At 31.1% G+C, this 26,046-nt stretch overlaps 1 protein-coding gene across 1 annotated transcript in view; it reads left to right on the top strand.

The window, feature by feature from the left end:
• Positions 1-26,046, top strand: part of LOC143227487 (uncharacterized) — a 146,433-nt gene that overhangs the window by 32,124 nt on the left and 88,263 nt on the right. The window contains exons 4-9 of the mRNA XM_076458929.1: positions 1,719-1,772; positions 3,118-3,216; positions 5,962-6,027; positions 11,727-11,796; positions 13,517-13,635; positions 18,176-18,271. Of these exons, the coding sequence (XP_076315044.1) occupies positions 1,719-1,772; positions 3,118-3,216; positions 5,962-6,027; positions 11,727-11,796; positions 13,517-13,635; positions 18,176-18,271 (504 nt within the window). The remainder of the gene's footprint in view (positions 1-1,718; positions 1,773-3,117; positions 3,217-5,961; positions 6,028-11,726; positions 11,797-13,516; positions 13,636-18,175; positions 18,272-26,046) is intronic.

Here is a 26,046-nt window from a genome sequence, read left to right as displayed (position 1 = left end):
GACTGTGTATGTAACTTTATTTCCATTGTTTGGTTGAGCAAGGTAGTTATTTATTTTAAATGCTAGCTCGCTTGTTTCCCACTTTAAACATTAAATGTTGGTTGCTGATTTACAAAAACACAGAAACAAGGTGAGAAATGGATACAAAGTTCATGGCTGATTAATGTAAAGTAGTTAGTTATGTGATATGTAATCTGATGGTTTAATTTGCAGGACAATGAGATACCTTAAAACTTGAAGTTGGATTGTCAAACTGTGAAACTGTTGCCTAAGATGCTTAATTTGTAGAAATTTATTATTACAAAAACTTGCTTGATCTGTAGTCTTGATTTAATAATACTCTCATAAAATATATTCATTATTATTTTGAATGATCTTGCAATTTGGATTTTTTCTCAATTATTATTGCTTTATGATTAATGGATTAATGTAGTTGTATGACTTTCCCAGTGTGAAACTTGCTACAGTTTGCATCTTTTTAGAATCATAGAAAATTCAGCTAATAACATGAAAGTATCAAGGATTTGAGCTATATCAATAACTTTAGTTAGACTTGGTATCCTAATACCTTAGCATTTTGGTATTTATGTCCAAACATTATTCTGAGGGTTGTAAAGCTAACTTGAAAGACAGTTTTGCTGTTTTCCCCATTGGTGTCTTTTATGCTAATTATTTCATTCTTATTATTATTTGGATATTTATTTATTTATTTTTTTCTTCAAAGCATGTGAGGCTAGTAAATTTGAGATTAAATTGGTTACAGAAGGTATATTATGTCCAATGCAAGTTTGGTCAAACTTCTGCTGAGTACTTGAAAAACAACAACAACAAAACAAACAAACAAATGGACACATTTACAGGATGATGCACCCTATGGTTTTTGTCCTGATGTTGGGTGTTTGTTTTATGGCTTTATTTTTTCTTTTTTTATGAATTTACATTTCCTTATAAATCATCTAGGGTTTACACACATACACAAATACATTGTACACTTCTTTTATAATTTTTTTAGAGTTTTGACTTTTTTAATAAATGAAAATTAAAAGTGTAATTCTAGTACAATGTTTATAAATTGTTCAAAGATGAAAGTGTATGCAAAGTAAGGACTATTAATTAATTAAGTGTCTTTATTAGCTATAATTAATACCAATGTAAAGGATATTCTATCATGCTGACTGTTATGTGTATTGATTTTGGTCTCGTTTATAGAGGTGGCCTTCTTGGGCCTTCCTTTCTTTTTAGGTCTAGAAGCTTACAAGGAAGTTCTATTTAATTGTACATTCTTGTAAATATATATAATTCTTTAGTGAACCAATGCATCACAATAGTTATCCAGGTATTTAGGTTTATGAACATTGTGTTTGAAATAATATTTCATTGTATTATTTACCATTTAGGTAAATTGTTTACTGTAAAAGACAAACTACATATATATTTTCTGTTTCTCAAATGTCAAGAAAAACTTGTTTGAATTGCAATTTTCCTATTTCCCCTAAAGGATTTGTTTTCATAAAAGCTTTGAATATAGTTTTGAAATTTTGTTTATACGATTTTTAAAACTAAAAACTGTATTTGTGGGTGGAATCTATAAATTTCTTGGTTGATGGTGTTAATTTTTATGTGCAAGTTAGTTGTGAAATCTTTAAGAAAAAATTTGTTTTCTGTATTTAAACAATTTTTATATTCTGGTTTTATATGTTTTTGTATTTTTATTTTAGGGTATGTCATTTACAAATACCTCTCCCTTTGTTGCTCCTACTCGAGGTAAAAAGGTAAGACTTTAATCTCTTATTTTTATGGATTTTAATTTTTCAACCTTTTATTAATCATATGTTGGAAAAATAAAGCAACTTGAAAGGGAGATAATGCGGATAAAGCTATTTTCTTCGTTTGGCTTTAGGTTTATTCTTTTAAGAACGTATTAAGTGTAACACAATACTAAAGGTTAAAAATTGCATGAGGTTGATTGTCATTGATAGGCCTTTAAACTCAAAATATGTCATAAAAAATGACTAAATTGCATAAGCAATTTGGATATATCTGAGAAAAGATTATTTTGATATTTTGACTGTGTATTGATATTTTTACATTTTGCAGTGAATATTAAGTTGTTACACAACATGAGAAATCAAACTTAGACATTTCATTTGTGAGGAGTTATAAATTGAGAACTTCTGAGTGGACATATTATATAGTGCTTATTCTTTGTACTAGTTAAAATATTTCTGTTACTAAGACTTTTCCAGAACTTCATTCAAAGATATTTATTATATATTTTTACACTAGTTCAACCCCAAAGACAAAAAAGATATTTCTGAAATATATAATGGTTCCTTTATCACTGCAAATTTTCTTTTAAGTATGAAAATACTATTTCTGCATGTGTGCACAGTGGTATAAAATCAGTTATATAATGAGAGGCCATCATAAGGATAAAAAAATGTTAAGTGAAACTTCAGCAGGAGTAGGGGTTTGGTTTACACTCTGCCTGAACTGCCCTTGGCTATGAGCTGTCTGTTGTTATTGCTTGTAACATATAAGCATCACTGAAAAACACAAAAAGTGTTTAATCATTGTTATAAATCATTGACATAGTTATGTTTTTAATATATTGGCAGTTTTAGTGTTTGTGCCTATGATAATCTTATTAGGGCATAAGAACGTAAATAACAGTAAAAGTACTTCTCTTATATATTTCTCCACTTTGTCATGACATGGCATAATAGTTAATTCTTGCAAGCCATGGATATAAGGATTCAAGGTTTGAAGCACATTGTTGTGGAATATGCTCTGCACTTTTGGGTCATGAATGTACTATAAGACTGATGTCTAACCATATAATGGGATCCAGCTGAAATTACCCAAGAGTTGATGGTGGGTGCTGTTGAATAATTGTCTTCCATCTAGTTTATCATTTCAAAATTAGTGATGGCTTTGGTCAGATATTCTTGTGTGTATCTTTATTCAATACATACAAAAGAAGCCAACAATGAAAAGGCCTGAGTAAATTTTGGATTGTCAATTGAAAATGTAAATAGATGCTTCTTGAAAAGTTTTGTTTTTACGTTTGTTGTAATCAGGGATAGGTGTTTAGACAGAAATCTGTTTTCATTTTAGCCAGTTTTAGGAACCAATCCAATTACCTTAGCAGCTCCTGCTAAAGATGGAGACAGCTTTGTACTGGATATGGCTACATGTGCTGTTGCTGTTGGAAAGGTAAGTTAACTGGTTTACTTTCAGTATTAATCTGCAAAAGTTCTCTATTTATATACTCATGTTTTTCTTATATTGGACTTATTTGACATGTGAATGGTATCAGTTTAAATAAATTGTATTGCAGAGACTGTTATATCCTCAAATTATTTAAATAGTTCAAGATTTCAAGTGGGTAAAAATGACGTTATTTGCATAAGATAAAGGATCAAATTTATCATTGTATACTTTAACAGGATGACTAATAAATCTGAAATATTCATTTTTAAAAGTAAATGAACAGAATTTTTACTATAGGTATTTTTTTATTAATATTGTTTAAGTTATAACATTTTTGTGATAATAGAATACTTTAACAAACATGTAATGTTTTTAATTATTAAAATTATGCATGCATACTAATGTACTTCACAACGATACTTTTATGTCATCCTGTGTTATTTTCTGCTTACAGAAAAATCAGATGCTCTTTTCATGGTTTAGATGTTATAGTTTTAGTGTTACTTTTTTGTATTTTACTTTGAGTCGTGTTGAATTTGATGAATTACAGTTGTAAGATTTTAGATCAGCTTGCCTGTAAGACATTGGCAGTTTTTCCTTATTTAGATGTGAAAGAAAAAAGCATAATTGATATTTTTTTCTAATTTTTATGGTGGTTATGAGATCAGTCAAATCCACTAAATGCATACAGATTATGATTTGATAGGAGAAATAACAGATAAAATGCAAAGCTTTTTCTGAAAGAACACTTTTTATACTTATTTGAAGGTTATAAAGATTTCACACATGAAATTTGAAAGTTTTCTGATGCACAGAAGTATTTTTAATCTTAAAATGAGAATTATTTTACACATTGAAAGGTCAACAATCTGAAAGAGAAACATTTTTATGAGAAAATCTTTAATGGCCCCCCCAGTGGCACAGTGGTATTTTTGTGGACTTACACCTCTAGAAACTGGGTTTCAATACCCATGGTGGACAGAGCACATATAGCTCATTGTATAGCTTTGTGCTTAATTCCAAACAAACAAACAAAAATCCTTAATTAAAAAATATTTAATACTTAATTCAAAAACATGTTATTTTGTGTACAAAAGTCTCGTAATGTCTACCAATAATATGCAACACTTTGTAAACATATGCATGCATTATCAAAATAATGGATACTTTAGCGATTATGAATTGGACAGATTCCATTAAGAAAGTGTTAACTGTTGCATCATTTATTGAAGCTTAAGAAAAGGACTTGAATTACCACTGCAGTGATTAGTTTAGTTATAATCTTTGTACATATTCCTGTAGTTTTATTGAGACACAGTCTAGGTGTTGAACTAACATTCAGATTTCTGAGTTCCACATGGAATTCAATGTAGTTATGTTATGAGACTTTTGATTTATACAGTTTTGAGTACATTATGATAAATTAGAAAGTCATGTAACAAGCAATAGCCAAAGCTAATATAGAGTTGCTCTGGAATGGTATGTTTTAAAACTACATTTTGTCATTGTGTGATGTCTTGTAGGTAGCAGATAACAAAAAATTGTTTTTCGAAAGACATGTGTTTACATAGAGATTTTATAACTTGTCTTGTAGGTAAAGGCATTGGAAAACAAAGAAATATCAATACACTGTGTACAATAAGGATCATCCAGAAAGAGACCTGTAAGAAGTCATACACCAGCTGTGTTAAGAAAATGTGGCATGTTGTAACAAGCATTAAAATCTACAAACAAAAACAAGTCAGTACAAAAGGTGTTTGTGTGACTTAAGCAACAGCACGTTACTTAAGATAGATTTCTACATGGAAATGAGGCCAACAGTGAGTGGGTTCACTGAAATAAGACATCCAGTCATAACCTCCCATTCAACCATCATCCTTGTCCATGAGATGGATTGCAGAAAGCAAACAGGGAAGTCAGGTGTAGAGTCCCTGACAACCTTACAATGGAGTTTTTTTTGTAGTGGAAATTAAACTGTAGGGCTGTTGGAATAATGCATTGTAATAAGATGGAGTATGACAAAGTGTGGTGATATGGACTGTAACAATGTGACGAGGCCCCAAAATCATTGTAACATGTTATCCTCAAGTTGCAGTAGAAGCTGTAATCACTGTTGTATTCTCAGGTTTTACCTGACTTACATAATCAGATCTTGTTTCTAAGCTAAATTATGAAATATAATTAAAAGCATGCTATTATGCATGTGTGAATAAGAACTTGTAATTAAAAAAAAATGCCCATAAAGGTTTTGATGGTAAAATCAACTTATATCTAACTATTTACAAAGCTATTTCATAAATATTGATGGAAAGAAAATTTGCATGTGTAGAAGCAAAGTAAGAAAGTAACCAAGTTTCACTGGAGTGTTTCAGTCTTTAACAAGAGATGTATCAGGATTTGGATCTGTTCCCCCTGAATTTGTTTCAATTAGAATAGCTTTTTGGGCTTATTGTGATATAATGTGGACCAAGACATACAAGAAAATAATTTTAGATTCTTTATAAGTGTTTAGGCATTACTTTAGACCAAGTAATGTAATTTAAGTTAGAAAAATTATAAAAATATCAAAACCTGTGGAAAACTGAAATTTAATAGTGATATTAACGGAAGCCTTCTAGGAAAGAAATTAAATTGACTTGTTTTTCAGAGGTTTTTTGTTTTAATCACTTTTGTAAAAGTTGGAAACATTTTGTTGGCTTAATAATAGGAGACACTGAAACACAATTTGTGTCCTACTGATTATTTTAGATAGAAATGCAAGACAGAAAACGTGAAAGTATCCCAGAAGGCTGGGGTATGAACAGTGAAGGAAAGGTATGTCATTAAAGATATACTGAATATTTTGATTAGATACTGTATAACACAACGATTAAAAGTAAAGTTATGCAAAGAATTTTGAATATTGATATTTTATTTACTTGTTTTTTTGTTTTTTTCAAACATGAAATAAAAATAGCATTGCATAATGATGAGAAACCCACATGAAGTAAAAATGTATTTTCAAGATGGCTGGTATTGGTATTAAAACTTAAATTAAAATAAAGTACTGAACAATGTTTCAAATTTCTTAGGTTGTCTTCAGGTTAACAAAGATGATCTAAGAAGGTCGAAACATTGTTCGGTATTTATTTTAAAGTTTTAATACCCATACCAGCCATCTTGAGAATACAAAAAAGCAATGCATAACATTATTTTTCCTTTTTTTTTTTATCAATTTATATTGCACAAAGGATTATTTTTGTAGCATATTTAATGAACAAAAATCCATGATAAATGTCTTCATTGTCCCCTATGTATTTATTAGCTTTAATTTTTCACATATGTTATAAGTAATGGTTAACATGCATGATTTTATAACATTTGAACAGATAAACTAGTGAAACATTTTAGAAACCATGTGCATAGCTTGTTTTATTGAAACTATTTACAAATAAGAAGCTTAATCTACAAGCTTGTGGTTTTGAATTAATTCTGTAGCCAAGCTTAACAAAATATTAAATTCTTATTTTAATATAAAATATATTATCTTTCAAAAAATGTGTTACTTAAGTGTGAAAAACATCCAAAAGAAAACCTTGATGCTAATTTTTGTTGCCAATAATAGTGTCAAATATTACAGAGAATAATGCCTGTATAAGATGATAAAGCATTTGATTGGTTCTTTTGTGAAATGTAATATCATTCTGACTTATGATTAACAGTTGTAATATTTCCAAATGAAGAAGAATAGTCAACCAATCGAAAGAACTCAAGTTTTGGGTCTCGTTTCAAAACGTTATAACTTTTGTAGGTGATGTGTGTGTGTGTGTTAACTTCTTAACCAGAATTCTGATTAACAGATTATACTTTGCCAGCAAATGTCAGTGTGTAACAAATATGTGCACATGACACAGACACGTGCTCACTTATGCAGATTGACATGCATACATATACAAAACATCGTGGTTATAATAATTATTTATGCTTTTCACAGTTATTTTTAGTTTATTTCAAATAAAATATCTTTAACTTATGCATAGTGATATATTGAAGCGAATGTTCATGTGGTACATCCACTGAAGGAATATTGACTGTATCTACAGGGAATGTGGCAAGCTTTAAGCAAAATGTACTTGCCTGTTGGAGAAAAATTTTAATGTGTTAGAAAGGTATCTATATCTAAAATATGTTTGTGAAATGATGATGTCAGTCAGATTCTGACTCTGACAAGTTAGAATACAAGTTTATACTTGCATGAAGAATAAAAATACTTTTGTCCATTTCAAAGTTTGCCAATTGTAAAATGGATCTATGTCTTTTAATTTTTCTTGTTTTTTATGCCTCTTAGACTGTGGATTATTTGGCTTTCCTTCAGATTTATGTACACATGTTGACTCATTTCTGGATCATCTTCATTCATACTCTCAGATGCCTCATCCATCCTTCTTGATTTCATTTAGTATTCCTTTGACATGGGTTATGACAATTCCCTTTCCCCATTCTTGGAATTCCTTTTACCTGCTTGGGAGATTGACCATCTTTCTCTAGTGCAGGGATGAGCAATTTATTTTTCATAGTGGCCACAACTGTGGCTAATGAAAACAATGTTGGCTATGCTATTTAAAAAAACAAAACAAAATATGTTACTTTAATCAGAATAATTGCATTCCAACTAATCTTCAGTGTGAAAATTGATGGGGGGTTTCATCAACAAGTTTCATGAAATTTGGCTAAATATCTATGCTCAATGAGAATTTTAGCTATGTTTCTAAATTCATGTCCATAAGCTGAGATCTGTATCTGAAGTTGAGAAAATCTAGTATAGAAAATGTTGACTCACACACCCATGTGGATCCAGACATGAAAAATTATTTTGAAATTGCTATTTTTAAATTTGGAAGAACTTATTTGTCAGAATAGCAAGCTACATCTCTCTCATAGAACATTTTTGTTTATCTTTTATGTGTTCTACACTTTGCAGGGTAAGCATCTTGTCTTCAAATCCACACTTATCCAAAGACTAAAAAGATGTAATTTTCTTACAGAAACTTCCTAATTCAAAGTGAAATTGATCATGCATGAACTCAAATATCATTTTTAAATTTTGAGAAATGTAATTTAAATTTTTGAGATAAATTTTTGATCCACTTTACATAGAGATCATCTTTAGCATCAGAGAAATCATAGTCCTTATTATTTTATAGAAAACTATTCAACTTTGCAAAATGTTTCAAATCATTCTTCTGTAATTATTCCACAAGGAGGTTTAGTTTTAATTGTAATTCATGAATACACTGTGATTGTTTGCTTATTATTTTACCTCTTCCCTGAAGCTTCATATTCAAATTATTCAAGTGAGTTATCATGTCGCACAGAAAGTGCAAATCACAGTGGCATGATAAAGTTTCAATTTCATGGAGATTTTCAATCTTATCTTTTTCAACAAGACATTCTTTTATTTGAAGAAATAAGGAAGTAAATCGTTCCAAGACTTTTCCTCCACTTAACCATCTTACATTTGCAAAATCAGTAAGATCATCAAAAGTATAGTCACTGCTTTTCTTCAAAGACTCAACAAACTGTCAATGAATGAGAGAGCTTCCACTTTTAATATAATTCACAATTTTTATAACAATGTCCATCACATTTTTCAATTCATCACTTGTAGTCATCTGGGCACATAAATCTTCCTGATGCAAAATGCAATGGAAAGATGGCAGCGTGGATTTCACATTATTTTCAATTAAATGCTGCTTCAAAACAGAAACAAATCCTGATTTTGCCCCAGTCATGGTGAGAGCACCATCTGTTGTGACAGAAACCAGTTTTCTATCTCTTTGTCCTGTCAGGTTGCCATGACACCTTTCATTATTACCTTCCTTTGTACTCAGTCAGCTCAGGTTCTATGAGGTTATGTTTGTTTCTCTTTGTAAATTTCTGGACCTCTCTTGCAACCCTCTGGTGAGTCATTCCAGTTCTTACATAAGGGTTTTCACTTCTTGTTTTTCCTTTTCAACAAACTTTTCATCTCAAGGCTACAGTATTGGATCTTTTGGACAAGAGAGCCATTGAAAGAATTCTTTTGGATTATAGATGACCAAGAATATCTAGGATTTTTTTGCTATGTATTCCAATTGCCCAATTGGATGATTTCTTTTGTTTATTACCTTGTGCATCACCTCCTCATGTCTTTAGCTGAGGAATACTTGCTCACCACATCCACAGTCTTTGACTTTGTTTCCATTATTATATGGACAATTGATTCTTCCTAATCTTCTGTTTGGAGGCTTCTTTTTCTCTAAAATGGTTCTCATCTGGGTTGACTGATTAAACCTTCCAAACTGTTCTTTACTCTGACCTAAGACTTGATTCACCTTGGAGTTTTTTTTTTATTATAATTGACTCTGATAAATTCATTCTTGCTGCCTCATTCATCTGTAAAATGTGGAGCATCTATTCACCTTAACTCATATGATTCTTCCTTGCTTTCTGTGCAAGAGGTTCTCTCCCTTTTAGGGACACTTGTTTCTCTTGAACAATTTATCTCTGTAGGCTCTTCTCACATGCAAGTTCATCAGTAGACCTTGAATGACCAGGGAAATAATTCCTGTGATCTTCTTTCCTCTTTTATGATGGTTCCACCTTCCCTTCTTAAGGATCTGTCTTGGTGACTAGATTGCATCACACAATTGTTGGCATTTCATTTCTGCCTCCATTTCTGGATCACCATTTTTTACCAACACGTCTCTTATAATTAAGTTGAGGCATATCCTTGGATGACTACACAACCTCAGGTATTTGATCATCAGTGTTCTAGAACTACTACTTGACCATTGGGCATGTTCTTATTTCCTACCTTAGCCTGTTAATCATTTGGTTATAACTAAATTGGACAATTCTATGGTCATTACCAATATCTACTGTTAAGGTGGATCTCAATTTATGTATCTATGTTTCTGCATGCTGGATTTTCTGTTTTGGATACACTCATATGTTCAATGACACATTTTGTCATGTTTTTTTGGATTTAACCTTAATGATAAATCGTCTCTCTTCACCAAACAGGATTCTTCTTACTGAGCAGTCACTTCTTCCTCAGGCATTTGGTTGGATCTCTTTCCATTTGGGCAGGCAAATCATCAATGCCTTCATCATTTTCCATAATACCACATCTTCTCTTCTTCTGGTCTTCATTACCTGCTTTAGCTCGGAGTACATTCAGTCAGGACTATTTTTATCTGTTTCTGTATATTTAACCTTAGCTATAATCTAATATTTCTATATTTCACGTAGTGTTATTCTTTTATCTTCAAGTGGGGGATTTGTTCAGTCCGCTTCTCATCAGTCAGGTATTTCTGTTCATGTACCCACCCTTCTTTTATTCCATTTGCATTACTCTTGTACTCTATCTTTCTGTTTTTTGCTGCTGATCCACCTGTCACTCTCCTGACAGACCATCCTACTGTTGTCAACATTCCAGCTTTCTTCATTTGTTCATTTGAATAAAGCGTTATCAGTTCCTTCCATAGCAGATTAATGGGGAATCTTGTTGACAACCTTTTGACTTTTCTGCAATGATTCTGTTATTTCCATCTTGATCTGGTCCTTTATTTATCATTCCTCTTGACTGATTGCTTTGTGTAACTGCAACATTAATGTGGTTCTACATGTTATTACTTACTCAAGCCCTATTTGACCACTTGTTCACTATACCATATCTCTCTTGAATCCCATTTCCTTCTCTTTCTTGCTTTTGGTCATTGCAGATATGACTTGTTATGCACTGGATACCTCATGTACTTTGTTTTACAGTTCTTTCTTGAGCTTGTACTCTGACCACTTATTTCTTCCTATGATTCAGGAAACTTGAGAGGGAAATAACTTCTCTCCCATTTCTTTTCTGTTGATCTTAGTCCTATATGGTCATACTGATCCTGACGGTCTTTTTTTTGTCCAGTGTGAGTGGTCAAGTATTACTTCCATGCCAGTTTTGGGGTTCCTGTGATAAATCTTGCCATGAGACCCTTCTTCTAGGAATCTCTCATCCATAATGCTTTCTGTATGGATTTGTCAAACATATATTCCTCCCTGGATGGAGATGCTCACAGGCAGTATCATGTCTCATCAGATCATTCTACCACTTGACCCACTCTCCTCACAATTTTAATGACCATTGGATGACATCTTTTATTCTGGAATGTGGACTGTACCCAACACCTTTATCTCCCATTACTTCAATCTGGCAGTTTTGTTTCTCGCATTAACATTATTCATATTGAAAAATGTGTCTTATGTGGGGAATGATTAAATGCTAGTGGTATGTGAAAAATCACAATGGCTGACATGAGGAATAGTTACTATGTGCAAAAAAGTTATCTATCGCAAGTATGTTTTCGGGTTAGGAAAATGTTAACTATTTATGTGCATGTTTATATCTATATTTAATGTACTCTTTCCAATATTCTCAACTCAGAAAATGATTAGGTCACAAGTTCTAGCATTTTGTGATTAATGTGATTTACAATTGTTTTTAGATTACAACTGATCCCAAAGAAGTTTTAAATGGAGGAAGTCTTCTGCCACTGGGTGGTGCTGAACATACAAGTAAATGTCAGATTTTATGAAATAATATTGTGCAAAATTTCAGAAACGTCTCATTTCTTATTATTATCAATGAATTATCTGCTTTAATATGATAAATATATGATTGTGTATTATCTTAAACTGTATACATTTCAGGGGCCTTTTTTCTTTGGTTATGTGTTTTAAATATGTCAAAACTGAAGTGTATAATCATAACTGTTATATTTTATATAAAGGTATATGTTCAATATACCTTTTAATAGATTCTCTCTTTCTTTTTTTCACACCAAAATATTAGTTCCTATTTGCAGTTATATAAATGGGGAATCATTATGTTTGAAAGCAAGGTGGATCACACATATGGTTAGAGACAAATACTACAAAGGAAACTTAAGTGCACTGAATAGTCAACAGTAAATGGCTAATACTGGGAGAAGATCCAATGAAGTAAAATTAGAAACAAGTAGGATGAACCATTGAAAATTTAGCTTAGCTATTTAAGGTCATAAGGTGAAAGTTTAAAATAATGAAAAATTATTTATTTTATAGCCATCTTTCTTGCATTCTACAGGAGATCAGTGATAATTCTGAGGGCTTTAAATGCTAAAAATCGAGTTTAGATACTTGTTGTGGGAATAGGACTAATAGTCGAATGCATAGATTTGTGCTGAACTGGAAACAAACAAGTGTGATTATAATTAGTTATGTCGTTGATAAAGTTGTTTATGTACTTTTCATTACTTCTTTCCTTTAAAAGTGATGATCCCATCACTTGTGTACATGATCCAACAAGATATTTGGAGTCTTCTGAAAACGTGAATTAATGAGAATAAAATAGAGACTGGACACAATTTAAAATACAAAAGTACAGTCTGTATTATAACACAAAGACAGGAAGAAAAAGTGTGTGTACTTGCTTTAGACAATGGACTATCATATGAACTGGACTGTAACTATTCTACACAGCTTTTTAGGTCAAGGTCGTTCACCAGGCAAATTAAAACTTAACACATCTTACTTCCTTACAGAAAACATTGGCATTACTCAGTTTGAATAATGCTAACCACATGGCTAGTCATTTTCGTCCAAACAGGGAGAGGCCGATACCGACTTATCTACCAGTGAAGGGTATTGCTCCCTACATTGTTGTGAGCTCATGAGCAGAACAAATGTGATCTCACTAAAATGAGAACTAAATAAAGGCAGCTTGAACAAAATCAATTTAATGAATTTTTTGACAATTTTTTTTTATGTAAGAACTGCACATGCTTACAATAAATGATAAATTTAGAATAAGACTCTAACTATTCAACAATCATATGGCTTAGCAGTAAGTCTGAGGATTTATTCTGAGACTTGATGAAGATTACAGTTTACCAGTTTGCTGCATGGTGATGAGAAAAATGGCCAGTCATTTATTTATTATTGAAAAAAATGTGTATCTGAGCAGTTATTCAGTATATTTGCACATTATTTAACCTGAATGACCAAATAATGTGCAAATATTATACTTGTTTAGTATTAAGTGTGATAAAAGTTTGAACCATAAAAAGTTATAAAACTAAATATGTTTTTGGTTTTTGTATGATGCCCAAGTTATTTCTTTTTCCATCATTTTGTTTTGTTATCTGTTAAAATTTTTGAGCTAATGATTGTTTGACCAGTTGCATGAAATAACTAAAGCTGTTTGAGTTCTATTTGCAAACTGATAAATGTCAACCTTTTTTTTACATTTTTACAGGTGGATATAAGGGTTATGGTTTAGCAATGATGGTTGAAGTATTTTGTGGATTACTAGCAGGTGCAACATATGGTCCAAACATTCATGAGTGGTTAGACACTTCTAGAATAGCAGATCTGGTTAGATTTTGTTCATTTAGTTCTTTGTATTTTTAAGTTTTATATTTGGTGGCAGTATATATTCAAATATAGTTTAATTTTCTTGTACCATGAATTTCTTTTGAACTTGTTCTTATAGAAAGTATTTCAACAAAGTAATTTTCCTGGCATAATTTCAACTTTGCACTTCAGTTGAAAGCTGCCCAACTGAACGTTTTTCTTATTTGAGGATCATCTAGAATCATAGTTTTCTTATTATATTCTTGTTTGGTTTTTCACACTTAGTTTTTAAGTACTTGTGCACAACTGTTTTCTTAAGCTATTGTTTCAAATATTACAAGGTGGCTATACACAATAGATTCTAAAATATGGATATAGATTAATGAAATTTAAACCTAGTTAATAATAGTGAAGGATGGTTACAGGATTGTAGTTTTTTTTTCCCTGTGGATTTCAAATACCCCTTCATTTGTAAATTAACATAAACTAAATGCTAAGTTTGTATAATTCTTTTGTGTGTTATTTCTGTACGTGAATTATCTTATTGTAGGCTATAGATTATTATGTTATAGAGAGATTTAGTGCTTCAAAAGAATAAGATCTAATGTTCAGTGTTCGTCATATCTTACTGTGTTAGCACATGTTCACTTTCAGTTCACAGTAACTTTATAATATGAAATATGCCAACCAACATTTTTTGTTATATCTTTATCTCTTTGTATATATTTCTTTCCAAGCCATAAATGTAAGTGAACAAGTTTTCTTACTATGTTTTGAAAATAAGCAGCAGTTTATATGTTAAGCAAACTTAGTTAAGTTGTGGTCTCTGTGAATGAGCAAGTTTCCTTTTATATCGTGACTTTGCGTTTAATTGGAAGACAACATTCTTATAAAGTGTACTCCAATACAGCTGATTTGTTTGGCATTCTTAAACTTCACTGTTATTTGCCTATGTAAACAGGTTTTTATATAATTGATGTAATGTTGTTTGCAAGGTAACTCAGTAAATGAGATTTGATGACTTCAGTTGACAAGTATGATCTCTTATATGTGAAATAATGCTTTCACATAATTATGTGAATAATAAGATATTTGTTTAATATAATAATAATAAATTGTTTAAAAACACCCTAAGTTGTACTTATGGAGATACTCTACAAATGAGGGTGCACAGCTGTTGTTAACATACAAAGAATACTTATAAATACATGGCAGAATTATAAAAAATTTAATATTTTGAAACAAATATGTTAATGATTTTCTGAAGTTTCATTTGTTCAATTAGTTATGAATTCTTTCATCAGTCAAATAAATAAGATAACCAATTTTGCAAAATCTCTTGCAAAAAATTTGTAGGCAATAATTTGCTTTAAATACAGTTAGTGTACAACTTGTAAAATTAAAATACACTTCAGCATGTTTTTATGGTCACTTTCACATTCAAATCTACTGTCACATTTGCAATACTGCCTGAAAATGAAAGATCATCATCTTTCTGATGTTCAACAATACATTCAATGCTACTCCTCTTGCTATTTAACTGCAGTAAGACCTTGTGTATATGCACCACGTTCATCTATAACTTTATTTATCAGTGTCAGATTAAATTAATGTTGTATTGCAATTACTACCTTATCAACTAGCACTAATTCAGACAGTATATTTACAGAAAAGAAAAAACATTTGGAACCAACACTTTTTTTTAAAGTTTAAGGATGCTTTTATACATGTGTATTTTGTTTAATTATAAGAAAATAAATTTGAAAGCAAATGTATTTTAAAGCATTCTTTTGTCTTTGCAGCTCTTGCAGACATGTTTGGTAAATATCATTTGGTTTATCTTGCTGTTTTATCAACACCTTCTAGGTGTATGCAATGACATGTTCTCATCTCATTTATCCATGGACTCTTGTACCCTAAAGCATATTAATAAATAATTCCAGCTCCAGAAACTTAGACTTGTTCCTTGAAAACAGTAAAGTGACCTTCATAATATTTCCAATAATATAAAAGACTGTGGACAATCCCCAACCACTGTTAGTTTTGAATTATTTTTCATAAAAAAACAAGTTTTGAAGTATAGTTATCAGTAGTATAGTTTTTAAAAAACAACACTAATTAAATTATAAATATCTGGCCTATGTAAAAGCTGGTGTGTGTCACACCTTGCTTGATTTTTTGAAATAGGAGCTGTCTTAAAAGCCAAAATGCATTTATCTAGATAAAATAGTTTGATTAGTTTGTGCCTATTATACTGTTAATGAGGAGAAGCAACAGGGCCTTGAGGGTGTATGTGCCATGAAACCTTAAATGTAGTTAGTGTTAGAATAAGAAGTCTAAAGTAAAGACATAGTATTGGATCATCTAGTCTAGAATCAAGTGCATAAAATTTAAAAGTACCAATTCCATGTTGAACATGAATAATTTCTGTAATTAAGCTATCATTTGTTATATCACCAATGATTTTAATAACAAAAAAATGTATGTAATCAACAGAAACTCTAAAATTGATGAATCAGAAAATATTTTTTTTAGTTTAGTGGTCTGTATATTTCATTTGATACTTTCAATACACAGACAACGACAAGATTAGATTACACTTTTGTTGCTAAGAAACATAACATGAAAATCATTGTTAGCTTTTATATATACTAGAAGTTAATTTGATTTTTACCAACAATTATTATATGAATATGCCATAAATTCATTTCATGAATGATCTTAATTTCAATTTAATCACAGAGGAATTTACCAATGTTTGACTGCCTCAACTTTTCTCCCTTTTTTGTTGGTGAAATTTGATTTCAAAACATTTATTTCAATTAGCCATGAAATATGAGGTTCAGGTATACTATGTAGTGGAAGGTGGTAGTCTTTTCCCATTACTTTTGACAGGCTTTACTTTAGTTTGACTATGAGTTCCAATATGTGAAGCTATGTCACAGTGAACTGAAAGTCCATAAGAAATCTGTGGAGGAATTCCTGATGGCTAATTTCTAAATATTGTGCCAACATTAACAAATATTATCTTTTTTTAATTTCATCAAATATCTATATAATTGTATTTCTCTGTTATCATTAGGATAATGGAAAGGCTTTATAAATATGTTTGGGTAAAATGGAATATTTGAGTAAAGTAATTTTAATGTTTCTTTTGTAAAGTTTAGTATAAACAATATTGTTATTGCTACTAAGGTATTTTAGTGCTGATAACTCTTTCTTACTTATATTTAAAATATTTTCAGCTTTTGAAAAAGCTGATGAATAAATGAAAGTAAAGTATTTTTAGTAAATTTCATTTAAAATGACCAATTTCACCTAGCACTGTTATCACATTTTTGGATGATGTAAAGTGAGTGCATGCTCCACCTTAACTGGATTTATTATTATATTTCTTCATATTTTGTCTCCTACTTATATACCTGGTTTATAGTTTCAGTAATGACATGCCAAGAAAAAAAATTGCAGAGTGTGTATTTAACAATAATTAAACAGACGATTACTTCCTAGCAGTGTTAGAACAAGATTCCTTAAAGTGTTTTTGCTACTTCTAGAATTAAAAGTACAAATTTATGTTTATATTAATCTGTATTAGTAGAAAACTGCAAAAATAAATCAGTGCTTCTTTCTGAAAGTTGTAGGTTGTTATTACATTCAGTTTGTAAATTGAAAAAAATGTTAAAATGATTTTATTCATTATCTGAGATGACTACAAACTATATTGTGCTTCTATCATACATGAAATTTTATGAAATACATATACTTAAAAAAAAAAATTAAAAATTTTGAATAATGTTTCAAATTTTGATTGCATTTATGTAAATATAAATTTGTATTGATGATTTAGTGCATGGATTTAGGACAGCACAAACTTTCCAAGCTCTACAAATGTTGCCAGATATCTCTGTTATGGAATAAAAGTTTTTCTTAGTAGTTAAAGCCCCCAACAGATGATTTGTTATATAATGTAATTCTTAAATTCTTTAGTATTCTGAAATCTATTTAAAACAAGTGTTTTTACTCATTTAATTATATAGAATTGATTTTTTATTGCATGTGTTATTACTTCTAAACTTTACTTATGACATGTGGCCTGGCATGGCCAGATGATTTAGGTGCTCAGCTCATAATCTGAGGATTGTGAGTTCGAATCCCTGTAACACCATACATGCTCACCATTTCTGCCATGGGGGCATTATAATGTGACTGTCAATCCCACTATTCATTGGCAAAAGTGTAGCCCAAGAGTTGGCAGTAGGTGGTGCCTTTTCTCTTGCCTTACACAGCTAAATTAGGAGTGGCTAGTGCAGATAGCCCTTATGTAGCTTTGTGCAAAATTCAAAAACAAAACACTTATGACCTTACTATTAAGAATTTCTAACTAAAAATAAACTAATTATGGGTTGTTTAAATGTGTCTAAGATTTGGTGTATATTAATCCTGACATGACACGATGTTATTGTTAAATCAGACTTTTAATCAGGCTATATTTTTACAATTCTGTAGATAATTATTAACTTGCAAGATCATGGATTATGCAATTTTTTTCTTTTTCTTTTAGGGTCAGTGTTTTATTGCCATCAACCCTGATGTATTTGCTCCTGGCTTTCAAGACAGAATGAGCGATTTAATGAAGATATGCAGAAACCAAGAACCTGTAAGTAGAAAAATGTATCGAAAATTTAATGTTACAAAATCTATAATAAATATTTAAAAAAAAGCACTTCAGACCTTAGCACTGAAAAGTTCTTTTATTGTACACAAAAGTTGTTATAAATGCATAATCATAGTTCCTCATGATAATGAAATATATTTCATTACGTGTCAAAACTCAACCTTTTTAGACACCTGAACTCTAAATAGATATACCAATAACAACTTTTGAATATTGACATGTTTAATCACAATCAACTGTCTCATCATATAAAAGACTGTTTCATGTAGATTTTGTTAATTAGTTCATTTTGTTAATGAATATTTTATGATAGTTGTTTCTTATTATAAGAGTTTACAAGCAGATGATTATTGGAAGTTGTGTTTGTTATTCATTAATGTTGAGAATATAGTGAGCAGATGATTTAATAATAAACATTTATAAATAGTTTGAGATGAGTGAGAAATAGTAGACAGTAAAAGACAATAGGAAATAGTAGCATGGAAAAGTTTTGTATGAAGTTAACTTCAGTAAAAGTGAAAGGCCTAATGATTAACAAAGGCCTAACCTTTAACATGTTAGAGTAAGGCTAACAGTAGAAATTAAGATAAGATGAATTTATTTTGTCAAAATGTGGTTACAAAGTAAATGATTCAGCCTCAATGCATTTTGACAAAAGAAACAAAAATATTTTGGTAACTTGCACACCAGTTATAAGTGAAACAGAAATAGGGAAAGATAGTATGTCTTGTTAACTGAAATTTAAAAGTAACTGACTAGGTCTAAGTGGAATTTTGACAAAATGAAGAAAACCATATTGTTCATGATATCCTATGGTCACTGTAGTGTAAAGAGTTTGTTGTCCATACATTAAACTAGTTTTGAATATATATCACTTGTAAACACATTGAGTGTGTATTGTTCATTTATTGTACAATTTATTGTTAACAAGTCAGACACTTACTATAGAAGAATCATAAGCCAAACAACAATGCAGTATATATTATAAAGTACAAGCAAAAGCCTTTAATTGACAACTGATGAACACAACCTTTATATTCGGACAAATTAATATTTATCCTTTATAATTACACTTTTTTATATTCCAGGAAGTTTCAAATAACTCAGTTAAAGTATTTTTCAAACTTAATTAAAGGGAACAATATCACTTGCTTATTATTGTGTGTGGATAAGCTTCTTTTCAAATTCAGTACTTACCCCATCTAAGAAGATTAACTATTTTCATCTGGTGTTGAAGCTACATGTGAGCTTTGTTCTTTTATGTATGGCACAGTCATTTTACCCCCGGTTGGAATCATACGATTCTAATGCATTTCATATACAAATCATCATGTGTCACTTCGCCACCAGTAGGAGTGTGGAATATTCGTGAGACCCCCTTTATGTGCTTCTAATGAATTATTAGTTATCATTTGGCAGCATTTGTTCTCAGACATGTCCTTTTATTTATTTCAGGTTTCATGTTCAGCTTTAGTATATTCACCAAGTGGTTTTTGTTTAAACTACTAAGTTTAGTTACTTCTTCACTTTAATTTAATTCTGGTTTATCACAGTTGTATTATTATTTATAATTTCGATGTTTGATTGATTCTTCTTAATTATGAATTCTGAAACTCATGTTCCCATGGGGGGGTCACACTTGTGACTAGCAATATGTTACAAGCCTCAGGTACAGGTGACCCAACAGGAGATTTATCAGTGTTTTTCGTAGGAAGAGTGAATGTCACTTGGATCAGCTTCTCTCTCTCTCTCTAGACATTGCCCCAATTCCTTCTGCAGAATGCTTAGCATATTTGCTTTGCCTTACCATTCAGGATTCACTTAGGTCTGCTCTGGTCTTTTTTTGAATTTTTTTCTTGGGTGTGTATGGTTTTATCCCTTGCTCTTATTTTCTAGAAACTGCATCATTCCTTACTGCATGACCAATCTTCACATCCCTATTTATTTTTTCTCTCATTTTATGATGGAATCATTTCTCACCCTAAAGTGAGCATTTCTCTGGGCTTATGGAATACAAAGATCAACATCATCAATGCTAATTTACACATCCATGTCTCAACACGATCTCATCCTTATCTTTGATTCATCTATTACTGGGAGGTTTACCAATTTTGTACTTTACTTTTCAGGCTTGCTTCTGTCTCTTATTTTTCCTGTTGTATAGTTAGAGCTGTTGTTTGCCATCTTACTGGTTTGGGGCTGTGACTTCACCATTATATGGATAACCAGCTCAATCTAAACTGAAGTCATACTTGTCAGCTGCTTCCAGTGGCTGCTTGGATAGGCTGGTTAATCAAATTGGAGTTCTTCCTCACTCCTACCCAATATATTTTTCACCACATATCTCAATCAGGCATAATTTTCATCTCTGCGAACTTGTTTCATGAAACTATCAGTTCTTCATGTCCTTTCAGCTTCTTAACTTTTTGCTTGTGAGATTCTATTACTTTTGGGGATGTGATCTTTAATGGTATCACTGACTCCCTTCAACTGTTCACATGATCCCTTCAGTGGGTTCTTCAAGAGCAATGGAATCTTGCTTCAGATCCTTTGGCACCTCCCATTACCCTTCCTCATACCCTGATGGATGATCTACTTTGGTTAGACAAGGTACATACATTGGCAAGCACTCCACTTCCTTCTCCTTTTCTGGATTTATGTATGTTCACAAACACACCTCTTCAGGGCTGGGTTGCACAGGTCAGTCACCAAAATGTTTTGGGTTATTGGTCTGTTGACGAAAAGTCCTTTCACACAAATGTTCTCGAGCTTCTCATGATCCAGCAGCTTTGAATAACTCCTTTCCACAGATCTACAATGGTGACACATATCTTGATTTTTGATGATGAGAAACCCACTTGAAATAAAAATGTATTTCAGAATGGTTGGTCTTCTTTTGTTCATCATCTTTTCCCTTTTACCCTCACCAATTGGGTTTGACATTGGATTTAATTGGCCTGTTCTTTCTTGTCTTCTTCCCATGAAAAATTGTTCAGTGTCTTCTCTTCAGCTTCAAGACCTCATGTTTGTCAGCCATTGGAGGAATTCCTACAGTTGGGCATGTGGACTACACCTAATATATTCATATCCTATTATTTACATCATATTTTGGGTTCTTTTTCATCAAGTTTATCTGTATTTTTAAGCTTCAGTGCAACTTTTAATTCAATGCAGTGCAGGAGTACTTACCATTTTCCAGTTCTGAGCATTGGAGTTATTGATTATGAAGGCACCCTCCAGAATGGGTTCTGCACAAAGATGGTGGCTATTACCATTCAGTGCAAAGTAGGGCAGTGGTTTTCTGTAAGTGTAAATGATGTAATTTCCTACCATAGGTGTTGTACAATCCAAAGGAGTTAGGGTACAATTCACCCCTTTGAGCATCCTCATCTTTCCTCTGCATGGATATCAGTACTTCTTGACTTGGTTTAGGATTTAAAATAGAACTAATCAACGTAAGTCCTCACATATGTTTATACCTCCATCAGTGACACTCCTTGTGAGTTGTGGGTCACAGTGAGGTAAAATATATTGTTCTGGTTGTGTCCTTTTCTGCTGTTCTTTGTATTTTATGCTGAGAATGCTCACGCTTTTGGATGGTTCTGGTAAGTTTTTCTGTGGGGGGAATGATTTCTATCTATACAAACATATTTTTGATACCAGATGTCAAATTCTTGAATTAATAGATCAAAGATATCACATGTTATGCTCAGGTCTCTTGAACTTCATGTGAAGATGGTATGATCCTCATCCTATTTTCACATGGATATTGGTTCCCAGTGACGTGTTTTGGATGCAGTTGACTTACCAAATACAGTCGGTTGCATCCTGGCCACTCTACACCTAAAGGCACATCCATTAATTTACCTACTTATATATTATGTGGGATTCAGTTACATATGCATTTAATGGTTGAGATTACTATCCTGCTCAGATTTTTCCCTCTTGTATATGCTCCTCTATTTTCTGCCCTTATTTTCTACAATTTCGTGGATGGGCAAGGAGTAAGCCTAGTTCAGAAGTAGCACATTTCCCTCATCAAATCTATGGACCTGACTTTCTCATTTCCAGGGATAATTTTCAGATGCTTTTGGGAGTTTATTTCTTTCATCCCCTTGCACCAGTTCCACATCTTATTCAATATAGGATTCTAGCTAATATTGTGAGAGAAGGGAAGTACTGTATTGAAAGTTACAATTTTCCTATACTGAAAATATATTTCTGACAGGTACTTACCCCCTCTCACACTTCCTTCCCATTTTCCTTCCATACTTACATCTTCTGCCACACTTTGAAGTAATAACTTGGTAAAGGCATATAGATGGAGTCACATGCATCACAAGTATGCCAATTCCTGTTGGTAGAAAAGCGGTTCAAGATGATTTTCATGAGACATGTTGTAATCATTTGATTCCAAAGAGAAAGAGAGAACCTAAAGACTTGTGCAAACATAAAGAAATACGTTTGCATACAGAGGGCAGCACTGGACAAGAATAGTTATTCTTATGAGTGGAAGTAAGTACCTATTGGAAATATACTTTCAGTACAGGAAAATTATAACTTTCAAATCCAGTATTTTTAGTAAGCTTAGACAGGCCTAGTACTAGCTGCTTTGTTTCCTTAGTCAATCTTTTAAATATTCTGCTTTCTTTCTGAAATTTAATTATGCAACAAAGCTGTAGGACAACTAATCAGTTTAAAATTATTATTTATATTTATCCTTTAACAATTGAGGAAAACTTACACAATCATGTGATCACTGAGACTACTCACAACTTCACTTGTTTTACTTTTAGTGAAGTAGCTTGTTTCAAGTTCATGTTTGATCAACATTTTTGTCAATTCAGTCTTCTTTTTACATTTGGGTTGAAACCTGTATTATTTATTGCATGGTCTAGTTTCTAATTTTTTTCAGTAAGATGCAGTTCTTTGGAATAAAATGTTTCTCAACTTCATCCTAAGTACAAGTTTCTTTTTTTTTGTTGTTGTTGTTTCCATAATTGAAGGTTTTTTTTCTCTTCTGCTCACAACCTGTCACTGCAATGAAACGTGTGTGTTGGTAAATTATTTTTGGGCTGATAACTGCCAGATCTTCTTACTTTTAACAATGACATTCAATTTCAGGATAATTTAATCTTTTCAAAATTTACTTCCATCCCCAGTGTTACAATAACAATAATGTAAGTGTATAACTGATTTAAATTTACACTTCAACAGCTTAATCTAGTTCATACTGTAACAACTGTTGTTCATGTAATTTAAAAACATAAATAGTGTCTCAACCATTTATGTCCCAGCTGGCCTGATGAGCCTTGGTATTGAGCAAAAGACTCATTGACAGTAGATAAACAGGATAAAGTGTAGTTGGTGTATTATTATATCTTTTTTTTAGCTTTCACTCAAGTTCTTAAAATTAGAAAGAATTAGTATTTTATTTAGTAAAACAAACAAACCGAATTAACTGTTTTTAGATATTGCCAGATTTCTAACAGGCTTACCTTTCTATTATATATGTATGTAGAAAGTATACCCAGGCTTACAAGTTAACATTAAAGAATGCAAGCTTTTCTTACCTTCTATAAATATAACCTATAAAACAAAATCAGGTGGCTGAGGGGCAGTGTTAAACTCATGAAAGCATTACCAATCTATCAAATCAAAATTAAAAAGTTCCTATACTCAAGATAATCAAATCCTAATATATATACATATATAATATAAAACAAGCCTTAACCAAAAATGCTGTACAATAAAACTATGCTTCCAGAACACAGAAAAATAACAAAATACAAAAAAACTGCGAGATGTGTGTGCTTAAACCCACAACATTCTGCATCTTTATCAACTTTCACTGTAAACATATCTACGAAGATAACTGTTTTCAGAAGAAAAGAAGTGAAAAATAAATAAGAAAAAAGAGAATGAAAAGTTTTACTGCTGGGGTTGGCGAGTAAGAAAACCTTAACACCTAAAGTTGACATTTTATCACCAGTTATGGTTGTAATAGGTCAAATTAATCAGGTAATATTAGTAACACAGAAAAAAAAAAACGTATGCAAGAATTATATATCTATCAAGTTTCTTAAGTTAGTACAACACCCATTCTCCACTCATAAAGAGATTAAACTGATATATGAAGTATCTCGCTGCTGCATGAGTGTTCTAGTTACTTAGCACCTTTAAAAAATCAGGACCCATCTTTTTATTTATTTTTTATTTAAAACTTATTTTATGGTTTAAATGTTTAATACCATCATAGGTTTAGTCTTGTTTCTAACAAGGTCCTTCCTTTTTGAAGCTTGATATTCATTGTTGACTTTATAATGTGTGAATTAAATGTTTAGATGTTTGTTAATTAACTCCTTCCTTTGTCTTAAAGTACAGGCAAAGGAAAACTACATTGTTATATGTTTGTATCTTAAGTTATTTTAATGTCTTCATTAAACTACTCTCAGTGTGCCGAGACTCTTCATAATGAACTTTTTGTGCAGGCTCTCATATACTGGAGAAGAATATTCACTAAGGAAGATATTTGTTAATCATTTAATGAATTAAAATATCTGAAATTTACATCAAATCCAACAAAATTTTAGATTTGTCTCATTACACAAGGTTTAACTATAAATAATTAGTTTCATGGTAGTTTAATTTCTTTTGGATATTAGAAACTTATTTTTTGCCATAATCTTTGTCTTAGAATTCATTCTGAATTACTGAAAAATGGAACATCTAAGTAAGGTTCTACTTACTGCAGATATACAATTACTAGTAAAGTTATTTGTTTTTTTCCAACAACCCAAACTGCTACATTCTTCCTGGATGAATTTCCCCATGCTTCCTAAGTTTAAAGGGTTTACTCACTGGTGTTTGCTTTCAGAGTTTTTTGGGGAGAAATGAACAAATTATAAAAAAATAAAGTGAAGGACAATTTATGTCTTCAAAAAATGTCAAAAAAACATGAAAATTACCTGTAGCATCAGTTAATTTTTTCAACTAACATGTTGAAAACATTGTTCAGTGATATTTAGTGAAAATTAATGCTTCTAGAATAAGAGAAATGTGACCGATTTACAGTATGTGAATGCTAATGTACTTAGTAAATGTTAAAATTTTTACATTGCATTTACAACCTTATTAAGTAATCAGCGCTCTGAACTGATTAACAGTTTTATTATTTTATTACAGTTGTAGTTGCTTGAAAAGTACTAACATATGCCAGATAAAACCAAAACAACACTTCTAAACCTTGCAAAAGTAGAAGATTATATAGAAATTTTTTGAATTTTGATATAATCAGGGCTTAAACTTATAAATAATTATATATATTTTCTTGGAAAAATGGTATATTCCATATGCAAGTTTTAGTATTTCATTTATCTTTGAAATGATAATTTTTATAAATTTGGAATAAAACAAATGTGGATAATCAGTGAGAGTGAAAAACAATGTTACTCAAATAATAACAGTTTTAGTTTGTACTGAAAATTAATGTTTTTAGTTAATAAACCTTAAGAAGAATGGAAAATATTGTTTATTTTTAGAAATATAAATTATCAATTTCATCCAATTAATTTTAATAATAATAAATCCATAAATTTCTTTTTTTAGAAATTAGAAAAAACAAACAAAACTAGTAATCAGAATGTTTTTCATTTATTGGCTTTACTTCAAATGATCAAATTATTAGGTTTCTGTGATTTGATTTTAATTTGTTGTTTTTTTTTTAAGTATGATGACTTCATTTTATTATATTATTG

Source organism: Tachypleus tridentatus, chromosome 9 (genome assembly GCF_004210375.1).
Source record: "Tachypleus tridentatus isolate NWPU-2018 chromosome 9, ASM421037v1, whole genome shotgun sequence".
Taxonomy (NCBI): Eukaryota; Metazoa; Arthropoda; class Merostomata; order Xiphosura; family Limulidae; genus Tachypleus; species Tachypleus tridentatus.
Note: the sequence above shows the minus strand (reverse complement) of the source record. Positions and strands in the feature narration are given on the sequence as shown.